The sequence below is a fragment of the Leopardus geoffroyi genome, chromosome E2 (genome assembly GCF_018350155.1).
Source record: "Leopardus geoffroyi isolate Oge1 chromosome E2, O.geoffroyi_Oge1_pat1.0, whole genome shotgun sequence".
In the NCBI taxonomy this organism is placed as follows: Eukaryota; Metazoa; Chordata; class Mammalia; order Carnivora; family Felidae; genus Leopardus; species Leopardus geoffroyi.
The window spans coordinates 14366195-14378202 of NC_059335.1; the positions used below are offsets into that span (position 1 = coordinate 14366195).

The window sequence follows — 12008 nt, forward strand, 5'->3', positions numbered from 1 at the left end:
ATTGTTGCGAGGATATTTTTCCTGTCCTTCTAGGTTTCTTTTCTTTTCCTCCCTCCTTGCCTCCCTTCCTCCCTTCCTCCTCTCCTCAGCTTATTATCAATATGTAAAACACCACAGCTAAGTGCCTGGATCATAAACTCACTCCAAAACTAATGCGCAGAAGTCCTCTGTCCTTCCCAAGCAGTCACATTTTTTCCTAACTTCCAGTAGCCTTAGGTGAGTTTTTCTGGGTTTTTTGTTTTGCTCTTTAAAATAGAGGTGAGGGGGTGCCTGGGTGGCATAGTCAGTTAAGCATCCGACTTTGGCTCAGGTCATGATCTCACAGTTGGTGAGTTCAAGTCCCGCATTGGGCTCTGCACTGACAGTGTGGAGCCTGCTTGGGATTCTCCCTCTCCCCCTCTCCCTCCCTCCCTCCCTCCCTCTCTCCTTCTCCCCCCCCATCTCCCCCCCACTTGCATTCTCTCTCAAAATAAATAAACTTAAAAAATAAAGTTGAGGTGAAATTTACATAACACAAAATTAACTCTTTTAAAGTGTACAATTCAGTAGCCTTTTAGTACATTCACAATGTTGTGTAACCACTACCTCTGTCTAGTTCCAAAACATTTTCATCACCCTAAAAGCAAACCCTGTACTTACTAAGCAGTCACTCCCCATTCCCCCACCCCCACCTCCAGCCCCTGGCAGCCACCAATTTGTTTTCTGTCTTTAAGGATTTACTTATTACGGCCATTTCGTATAAGTGAATCATACAGTAGGTGGCCTTTTGTGCCCAGCTTCTTTCGCTTAACATTACACCTTTGAGGTTCATCCGTGTTGTAGTGCAGATCAGTATTTCTCTGCCGCTTCTGGCTGAACAATATTCCGTTGTATGAAAATACCACATTTTGTTTATCCATACATCAGTTGATGAACATCTGGGTTATGTCTACCTTTTGGCATTTGTGAACAGTGCTGCTACGAACACTTGTTTGCAAGTATTTGGGTACTTGTTTTTAGTTCTTTTGGGTACAGACCTAGGAGTGGAATTGCTGGAGCATATGTTCTCTGTAACCTGTATTTATACAGGTGATATAAACTGGGTCATATGTTCTATAATCATAGCTTAATGTATTCTGTGTGATTAGATCATATACATATTTGTGTTTGTGTATCAGGGTTGTGTATTCCACACTTATAACCTATAATATATTCTATTTTTTATTTTCTTTATTTTTGAGAGGCAGAGACAGAGCGTGAGCGGGGGGGGGGGGGGGGGGGGGGGGGGCAGAGAGAGAGGGAGACACAGAATCGGAAGCAGGCTCCAGGCTCCGAGCTGTCAGCACAGAGCCTGATGCAGGGCCCAAACTCACGAACCGTGAGATCGTGACCCGAGCTGAAGTTGGACACTCAACCGACTGAGCCACCCAGGCGCCCCTCTATTTTTAAATTTTTGAGGAAAACACCAAACTTTCCCACAGGGCCACCTTCATTTTCCATTCCCACCGGCAGTGCACAAGGATTTCTTTTGTTCCACATCCTCACCAGCACTTGTTCTTGTTCTTTTCTTTTCTCTCTGTTTTAAATTACAGTTCTCCCTAGTGGGTGTGAAGTGGTACCTCCTCATGGTTTTGATTTGCATTTTTCTAATGACTAATGATCTTAAGCATCTTTTCATGTGTTTGATGGCCGTTTTTATATCTTTAGAGAAATGGCTATTCAAGTCTTTTGCCCATTGTTTAATTGGGCTAATTGTCTTTTTGTTGTTGAATTGTAAGAACTCTTTATATATTCTGGATACTAGACCCTTAATCAGATCTATGAGTTGCAGATATTTTTGCCCAGTCTGTTGGTTGTCTTTTATTTTCTTGATAACATCTTTTACACAGTTTTATTTTATTAAAAAAATTTTTTTTTGATGTTTATTTGTTTTTGAGAGAGAGAGAGACAGAGCATGAGGGGGGGGGGGGCAGAGAGAGAGGGAGACACAGAATCTGAAACAGGCTCCAGCCTCTGAGCTATTGGTACAGAGCTGTTGGTACTGAGCTATTGGTACAGACGTGGGGCTCAAACTCAACGGACTGCAAGATCATGACCTGAGCCGAAGTCAGACATCCAACTGACTGAGCCACCCAGGCTCCCCAGAACTTTTATTTTTAATGATCCACTTAATTTTTTTTTTTAAGTTTATTTGGAGAGAGAGAGAGAGAGCGTGTGCGCACACACACATGCACACACACACAAGCAGTTGAGGGGCAGAGAAAAGGAGAGACAATCCTAAGTAGGCTCCATGCCATCAATGCAGAGCCCGATGAGGGGCACACACTCACAAACTGTGAGATCATTATCTGAGTCGAGATCAAGAATCAGCTGCTTAACCGACTGTGCCACCCAGGCGCCCCTTAATTTTTTTCTTTTATTTCTAGTTCTTCTGGTGTCATATCTAAGAATTCATTGCCAAATCCAGGGTCATGAAGACTTGTTTCATGTATTCTTCTGAGAGTTTACCATTTTAGCTCTTATCTTTAAGTAGATCCATGTTGAGTTAATTTTTGTATATAGTATAATGTGTGAGGCTGGGGTCCAGTTCTGTTCTTTTGCATGTGAGTTTCCAGTTGTCCCACACCATTTGTTGAAGAGACTGTTTTTTTCCCCATGGACTAGTCTTAGCACTCTGGCTGAAAATCGATTGGCCATAGATATGTGGGTTTATTTTTTGACTTTCAGTTCTATTCCATTGGTCTATATGTTTATCCTTAGGCCATACTGACTGATGACTGTAGCTTTGTAGTAAGTTTTGAAATTGGGAAGCGTGAGTTCTTTTACTTTGTTCTTCCCCCCATCTCCCAATATTGTTTTTGGCTCTTTTAGACCCTTTGCCCTATGAATTTGAATTCTGTGTAAATGTAAAGATTGGCTTTTCTGTTTCTGCAGACTAGGTTGTTGGAATTTTAATAGGTGCCGTGTTGACTCTAGATTGCTTTGGGGAGCATTACCATCTCAACATAGGAAGCCTTCCAATCCGTGAACACAGGATGTCTTTGTATTTGTTTAGGGCTTTAATTTCTTTCAGCAGTGTTTTGTGGGTTTTAGTATGTACATCTTTTGCCTCCTTGTGCTATTATAAATGGAATTTTTAAAAAATTTCCTCTTTGGATTGTTCATTGGTGATGTGTAGAAACAACAGCTGGTTTTTGTGTTGATCTTGCTGAGGTTATCAGCTCTAATCATTACTTTGTGACTTCCTTGTGATTTCTTATACATAGAATCATGTTATGTGCACATAAAGATCGTTTCACTTATTCCTTTTCAAGTCTGATGCCTTTTATCTTCTTTTCTTCTTTTTCTCTGGCTAGAACTTCCAGTGCAGTGTTTAACAGCAGTGGTGGAAGCAGTAGACCGCTTCGTTTTTTTCCTGATGTTTAAGGAGAAAGTTTTTGGTCTTTCATCATTGAATGGTGTTAGATGTGAGTTTTTTATAGATGCCCTTTATCCTGTGGAGGAAATTCTCTTCTGTTCCTCGCTTGCTGAGTATTTTTATCATGAAAGGGCATTGGGTTTTGTCAAATACTTTTATACAGCAGTCAAAATGGTCATGTGGTTCCCCCCCTCATTTGATTAATGTAGATTACGTTGATTGATTTTCATATGTTGAACCACTTTTGCATTCCTGGGATAAAACCCACTTGGTCATCATCCTTCCTTTGTGCTGTTGAATTTGGGATTTTTGCTAGGTTTTTGTTTTTGTTTTTTTAAACTTTATATACATTGAGTCATTTAGTATCCACACTGGAAGGAATTTAATAAGTTAAAACCCATAATATACTTAGGACAGTGCCTGGCATAGAATGTTATCTTATCATTGTCACCAATTAACAAATAACCCCGTGAGAGGAGACAAAGACTCAGAGAAGTGAAGTGACTTATTGGAGGCCACACAGCACACATGGCTTGGAGCCCATCCTGTGATCACGCTGTGTGAGTTGAGGGCCTGGTGCAGTCTTTGCTCGCTTGCACAGTGGACTGATGATAACAGAGCATCTGCTGAGTCCCTGTGGTGTGTTGGGCCCTAAGCTGGATGCTTTATGGTTGCCGTCTCTTTTAACAGCTTGGGCTGTAATTCGCATACCATACAATTCAGCCATTTATACGGTTCAGTGGCTTTTAGTGTATTCAGAGTCATGTATCCATCATTGCAACCCATTTTAGAGCATTGTCACTATCCTGAAAAGGAACCTGCCCTTCCCTTGGCCATTCCCCTCCAGTCTCCCTCCAGACTACCTCCTCCCCTGCTCCCAAGTCCTAGGCAGCCACTAATTTGCTTTTCACCTATAGATTTGTCTACTCTGGACATTTTATATAAATGGAATCCTGTAATTTGTGGTCCTTTGTGATAAGCCCTTTTCACTTAGCTTAACTTACGGTTCATCCATGTATTAGTAATTTTTATGACTAATACCCTGTTGTATGTATACGCCACGTTTTGTCTATCCGTTAGTTGATGGACTTATGGGTTTCTACTTTTTTTAAAAATTTTTAAATATTTATTATTTTTGAGAGAGAGACCGAGAGCAGGGGAGGGCAGAGAGAGGGAGATACAGAATCCGAAGCAGGCTCCAGGCTCCGAACTGTCAGCACAAGGCCCGACCCAGGGTTTGAACTCATCAACCACGGGATCACGACCTGAGCTGAAGTTAGACACCCAGCCGACTGAGCCACCCAGGCGCCCCTCACCATCTTACTTTAATCCTTAGCAGCCCTCTGAGGAGTGGGTCTTTGCAGTGTGGATGTGTGTACGCGGGGTGCTTGGATATTCGTGGTTAGAACAAATGGAGGCAATCAAGGGGCACTCAGAGGGCACAGCAACAGTTATACCCTGCCTGGCACAGTGTTGTGACATTTGATCCACCTGCACGGCTGTCCTGGTGAATACCAGCCCATGGGATTTGGCCTTACAGGGCCACAGGGCATGTGTGTTTAGAAGCCTGGGCCTCCCCTGGGATTGTGCCACGCGCTGGCAAGGATGGCTGGGATGGCTTGCTGCTGGCCACACGCTGAGGCAGCTGGTGCCCTGGGGCACTGCAGCAGGCGCCTTCCTGCCAGGCATGACCTCTGGATCACTGGGGCCCAGCCCAGCGCCCAGTCTGCGTCAGCAGGGGCTGCCCGGAGGTTTTCTCCTCCCTGCCCTCTCATCAACCCTCCTCCCACCCAGGTGCCCTTTGTGAGGTGCTGTCAGCCTGCCCTGACCTCTCTCCCTTCCCCCTGCCTCTGATCAGGTGAATACATCAAGACCTGGAGGCCCCGGTACTTCCTGCTGAAGAGTGATGGCTCCTTCATTGGATACAAGGAGCGGCCTGATGCCCCAGACCAGACCCTGCCCCCGCTAAACAACTTCTCTGTCGCAGGTGCGTCTCAGGGCACGCCATGCCAGAGTTCAGGTGCTCAGAGAACCGCTGGCAGGTCCTGGCGGCATGTGGGGGTTGGCCTTTCTTGGGTGCAGGCCTGTGTAGGGCCTGCGTGCCCTCGGGGTCCCTTCCCCACCCTTCCCCACCCTTCCCCTCTGCCTCACCTTTGTGTCAGCTGGGCCTCAGGAGGGAGGGCTGAACTGGTAGCCAGTGGGGAGGAGGAAGAATGGAGAAGCCAGGCATTTCCCCAGCCCCTCGCCCCAGGCAGCATGCCTTTGTGCTTCTAAGTCTGCTGGCCAGGCCCCATGGTTCTGGCTGGTGTCAGGTGCCTGCGTCCTGCGCTCTGGTAACAGCACACTTCTCTGTCCCTCTAACCTAAGACAGCGTGGCTTCCCACTCAGCTGATCACAGGGCAGACTTGACGTCCTCCGTCCCCCCTGTGGTACCCCAAGTGGTGCCTTTCAGTGGACCCTGGCCAGGGAAAGCTTGACCGGCCCAAATCCCTTGCCTGGCCTTGTAGAACCACAGTCTTGCCCCTGACCCTCTGCTTCCTTCCTTCCCTGGTGACCTAATTGGTCACCGTGTCCTCATCATCCCACCTCCTAAGAACATTTCAAAGAAACCCCCATCTCTTCTGCAGCTCCTCAGCCCCAACCACTGTCCTCTCCCACTGGCTCCCTGCGCTAGCTTCTTGCCCGGCGTCACCCCTCGAGTCTGCTCCTACCTATGCTCTCTGAAGCCAATTCTAGTTCCCTCTCTGTCCTGCTAAGAGCCTGTCTCGGTCACTTTCCTTGCGGTTTGGTGACTCTGATGTGGCTATGCCCTGCACCAGTTTTTCACCTGAACTGCCAGCCTATCCTGAGAAGCTTCCTGTGCGTTTCTCCCTGGATGTTCTCTAGGTCCGTCTCACCCACCGTGTCCCAAACTGGCCTTCGAGTCTCCCCTTCCCCAACTCCATCTACCCTGTCTCTATCTCAGGGAGGGCCCTATTGCCTCCTAGTGTGCAGGCCAGAGATCTGGGCCTCATCCTAGTGGCCCTACTCTGGCATAGTCCCGGCCTCTTCCCCAGGCTCCCAGTCTCCCTTCTGTCACTGTCTGCAAGGCAGCTAATGGGATCTGTCTAAATCTCTTCATGTCCCTTCCCTATTGAAAGCCTTTCATGGCTCCCTTTTGCCCTCAAGCCAAAGTCGAGGTTCGTCACCACACCCCCAAGCTCTGCAGTCTGGCCCTGTCTTCTCCCCTCCTCACATCTAGAGCAGAATTTACCATTCCCTCACTGTGCTGGACTCTTTACCTCTGGGCTTCTGTATACAACGCGCCCTTCTGCACGACTGACTACATTCCTTTCTCCTTGAGGGCTCGGTGCAGAGATGCCCCTTCCTCTGGGATATGCCTGAGTTCTCTGCTAGGTCGGCTGCCTCCTGGGCTTCCCCCATGACCACTGAGTTGTCTTCCCTGACACACACTGGACCTGGAGCCCCGTAGGGACAAGGCCAGGGCTGACTCAGTCACTAACGTATCTCCACACCATCTGGCATACAGGAAGGTGGCTCGGGGATTGTGGGCTGCAGGCCGACGGGGCTGTTCCCTCACCCTCCTGCCTCTGTCCTCTCTCTGCCTGCAGAGTGCCAGCTGATGAAGACTGAGAGACCACGGCCCAACACCTTCGTCATACGCTGCCTACAGTGGACCACTGTCATCGAGAGGACCTTCCACGTAGACTCTCCAGACGAGAGGCGAGTGTGGGCCTTTGTGTAGCCACCCTTCGAGAGTGGCCAGGCCTAGTGTGAGGAGGAGGGCCCCTGGGCCCCCTGCCTAGGAGTTTCCGGTCTCAGCCCTTCTGAGAGCTAGAAAGAGCAGGGGTTCTTAGTCTGCAGACCTCATTCTGTATTCTTAGACTGGAGCGTGCATTGGGATCATGGGCAGAGCTTAACAGTACGGAGCTTTGGGCCTACTTCAGGGTCTCTCGTTGGCTGCAGATCCCTGGAGGGTTGGAGAGCTGCATTTTTAATTTTTTTTTTTTTAATGTCTTATTTATTTTTGACAGAGAGAGAGACAGAGCATGAGCGGGGGAGGGTCAGAGAGAGAGGGAGACACAGAATCCGAAACAGGCTCCAGGCTCTGAGCCGTCAGCACAGAGCCTGACGCGGGGCTCAAACCCACAAACTGCGAGATCATGACCTGAGCCGAAGTCGGACGCTCAACCAACTGAGCCACCCAGGCGCCCCAAGGGAGCTGCATTTTTTTTTTTAATTTTTTTTTTTTTTTCAACGTTTATTTATTTTTGGGACAGAGAGAGACAGAGCATGAACGGGGGAGGGGCAGAGAGAGAGGGAGACACAGAATCGGAAACAGGCTCCAGGCTCTGAGCCATCAGCCCAGAGCCTGACGCGGGGCTCGAACTCACGGACCGCGAGATCGTGACCTGGTTGAAGTCGGACGCTTAACCGACTGCGCCACCCAGGCGCCCTGGATCTGCATTTTTAATGAGCATCGCCATTGATTTTGAAGCAGCTGGTCCAGAGAGCCAGTGTTAAAAAGATCAATTTAATCATCAGAAGAGACGATACAGATTTACCTAGTTCCAAAATCAAACAGTGTAAGGAGGTTTCTCTCACTTCTGCCCTGTCCACCCCCACCCCTGCCCTCGGGTTAACTGCTCTTGTCCTGTGTCCTCGGAGAGCTTCACGGGTGGACGAGCTCATTCAGGGAGACTTTTGCACCCTGCTCTGGTCTGGCTCCCCTGCTTGGTTCTTTTTACACAAAAGGTAGCATTGTACTCAGAACTTGCTTTTTTACTTAACGTATATTAGGGAATCTTTCTGCTCCGAGATATAGAGAGCCACCGCAGCTGCTGTATTGGGTTTGGTTTTCGTTTGAGAGAGAGAGAGCACGCAGGGTCGGGGAGAGGGGCAGAGAGAGAGAATCTTAAGCAGTCTCCACGCTCAGTGCAAGCCCATTGCGGGGCTCCATCCCATGACCCAGGGATCACGACCTGAGCTGAAATCAAGAGTCGGACGCTTAACAACTGAGCCACCCAGGCTCCCCATGTAGTTTCTCTTTTAAACAGCTGCACACGTATGTCCCCAAGGTCACCTAGCAGTTTTTTATGAGTGGTGATTGGTGAATATTTCCGGGCTTCGGCTCATTATAGGCGGTGCTGCGGCGAAGTACCTTGTGCTTATCTCGCATGATACGTGTGCGGGTGAATCCGTAAAAGGAATTCTTAGATTTGGGATTCCTGGGTCACCGGGAATATGCACTTGTGATTTTGAGAAGTGATTCTCTTACGTGATATCTCAGAGTGTCCCCACAGCCTTTTGTTTTCAAACGTTTAGATTTTTACCAGTCTGATCAGTGGGAAATGGCACCATAAGGTGGTTTTCACTGGCCTTTTTCTCTCTGTGGGTGAGCTTGAGCATTCTCTTCCCGTGTTCAGGAGCCACATGAGTTTCCCTTTCTGAACTGTCTGTTCATATCCTTTGCTTATGTTTCTGTTGCATAGCTGGTCTTTTTCTTGTTTCTGGAAGCTCTTCATGTATGAGGGAGCTTGGGCCTTTGTAATGCATCGCAAATCTCTTTCTCCCCACTTTGTCCCTTTGGGACTCACTTTGAGAAACACTCCTTTGGCTTGTCTGGCGGGTGTGGCTTCAGCTAACCCTCCAGTGAACCCATTAAAACAGTGCTCTCCACGAGAAGTTTCTGCCATGATAGAAGATTTCAGTACCTGTGGTGTCTAAGAGGGTGGCCAGTAGTCACAGGTCCTGTTGAGGTTTTAAAACATGGAATGTGTCTAGTGCAGCCGAGAAATGGAACATTTATTTAAATATTTAAGTATTTATTTATTTATTTACTGAGAGTGTGCACGAGTGGGGGAGGGGGAGAGAGAGAAAATCCCAAGCAGTCTCCACACTCAGCAAAGAGCCCGACGCAGGGCTCAAACCCACAAACCTTGAGATCATGACCTGAGCTGAAGTCGGACGCTTAACCGACTGAGCCACCCAGGCGCCCTGGTCACCCCCTCTTGGACAGTGCATATCTAGAGCACACACAAAACAATATCATAAGACATGTTTCCACAATATGTATTATAATTAATTGTCAGTGCGTAGCTTCCCAAAGTTAAAAATACACCTGCTCTGCTGAAGGCAACAGAACTACCTCCCATCTTGGGCCGTGAGGTGTTACTCCCTTGAAAGTTGGGGACAAAAACTGTGGACTGCCACTAAAAGCAGACAGAGACCATTAGGTATATAGGGCCTGGGTGTCGGAAGGTGTCGGGTAAGAAGGGGAAGGTGACTCAAGGAAAGGGGACCAGTATATGCAAAGGCCGGGAAGTGAGACAGCTTGTCATCACAGGGACCACAGTGGGTTCTGTGTCACTAAAGAATCCAGGGTCAGGGGGTCTTGGAAGAGGGGAAGTGGAGCTCAGCCAGGTCCTGGACTCCAGTTGGAGATCCTCCCCAGGGCTTGGCAGGCCGTGAATTAATTGGGGTTTGTCACAAGGTTGCTAAAAGATTCAGGGGGATGATAAACAGGAAACCCTTGATTCAGCAGTACCTGGCACACAGTTTGCAAGCCTGGAAAAGGAGCAGTGGGGAGCCGGCAAAGCATTTTGGTGGCTCCACTGTCCATTTCAGTGGGATTCTGTGCTGTTGAGCGTCGGGAAGAATCCCTTTACCAGGACTGGGAAGGGGTGGGTAGACAGCCCTCACCTTGCTCCTTTTCTTAGCACCTGCCACTGTTGCTGCTGGAGAGAAATCTGCTGGGGCTGCTCTGAGACCAGACTCCAGGTGCCTGACCTTAACCCTGCGCTAGCAAGAGGAGGGCGCTCATTTGTGGCTGTCCTCACTGGCCTGCCCCACATAGGCCTGAGCCTGGGGAGAGGTGGCAGGGAGGACCAGCGACGGCCATACTGGCCACTGATGTTGTCTAGATGTTGAAACAGCCTGCTCTCTGGGCTCCTGGTAGCCTCTCCTGCCTTCCCCAAGATTCCCCTGCATCCCCGCCATCTTGTATCAGAGGTACAGGAAAGTGGAAAGACTAGTGCAAGAAATGAACATCCAGATACCCTACAATTCCTAGACTCAGCAATCTGGCCATTTGCCAGGTTTGCCTCATGTGGCTTTGTTTTATGCTAAACTGTGAACTTCCATGCATATCTCATGACGCTTTGCTCCTTAATACGTCAGCAGACCTCTGACTTTCTCCTACAGAATCATGATGCCATTACCACACCCGAGGTGACTGTTCATAGTATAGTATTTACCAATCTGTCCGTATCCATGTCTACGGGAATTTCCCCAGTTGTCTGCAAAATGTTTTTCAAACCAGGATTCGCTCAAGGTACATGTTGTCTCTTTGGCCTGTTTTAACCTCGTTCAGCCCTGTCTTCCGTCTTCGCTCTCCCCCACCACCCCTTTTTTTTTTTTTTTTAAACAAGCTGGGGAAACTGTCTTGTAGAATGTCTCGCACTCTGGATATGTTATCTTACTGCTTTTTGGCATTGTTTACTTTGTTCCTCTCTGCTTATATTTTCTGTATACTGGAAATCAGGGTTGGCAAACCATGGCCCAGCCTCCTGTTTTTACAAAGAAAGTTTTATCGGAACATGCCACATCCGTTCATTTGCAAACTGTCTATGGCTGCTTTTGCCCTACTATCGCAGAGTTGAATAGTTGTACCAGAGACCAGGTGGCCTATGAAGCCTAAAATATTTACTATTTGGCCCTTTATAGGAGAAGTTGGCAGATCTTTGGTCTTAGCAGGTTTACATAATAATGTATCATGTTATTATGATCTTCTTAATGTAAATCACTAAGATAAATGTAACTTCTCTGCTTAGAACTCTGAGTAGCTTTTAATCCCACTAGGATTGAACTCCAGAGTCTATGCCATATTCTGCAAAGTGCTACATGATCTGGTCTCCTCTCCAGAATCATTTCCTACTGCTAGTTCCCCCTCACTTCAGCCACAGCGGTCTCTTTGCTATTCCTTAAACATGCCTACACACTTCTGCCTCAGGTCCTTTTTACTTACTATTCCCTCTGCTTAGAAACCTCTTCTCCCAGGTATCATTACGGTTCTCTCCTTAGCTTCATGAGGTCTCTGCTCAAATGCCACCTTCTCAGAGTGTCCTGCCTTGCCCGCCATGACTCTGCTGTTCTTCTCCTGCTTTATTTTTCTTCATAGCACCTGTCTACCAGCTGTGACACTTTCTATTTATGTATTTCTGTCAGGAACATAAGTAGGTGTTCAGTAAGTGTTTGTTGAGTGAGTTAAAAGAATAATTAAAACTAATTCTCTATTGAGCCAGACTCGGTTTTAAAGTATTATTTTTAAGGGAGTGAGTTGCTTCATTCATTCATTCATTCATTCAGAGAGCACGTGTGCGGGAGGAGCAGAGAAAGAGGGAGAGAGAGAATCCCAAGCAGGCTTCATGGTATCCGCGTGGAGCCTGACATGGGGCTCGATCCCACAGATCGTGAGATCATGACCTGAGGTGAAATCAGGAGTCAGACACTTAACTGACTGAGCCAGCCAGGCACCCGTGTTCTAAGGTCTTTACGTATATTAACTCAGTCTATCCTCACAGCATTTCCAGGGATATTGGTAGTGAAACTG

General features: G+C 47.7%; 1 protein-coding gene across 1 annotated transcript in view; it reads left to right on the plus strand.

The window, feature by feature from the left end:
• AKT2 (AKT serine/threonine kinase 2) overlaps positions 1 to 12008 on the plus strand; it is a 51455-nt gene that overhangs the window by 23330 nt on the left and 16117 nt on the right. The window contains exons 3-4 of the mRNA XM_045442338.1: positions 5256 to 5384; positions 7009 to 7120. Coding sequence (XP_045298294.1) covers positions 5256 to 5384; positions 7009 to 7120 — 241 coding nt within the window. The remainder of the gene's footprint in view (positions 1 to 5255; positions 5385 to 7008; positions 7121 to 12008) is intronic.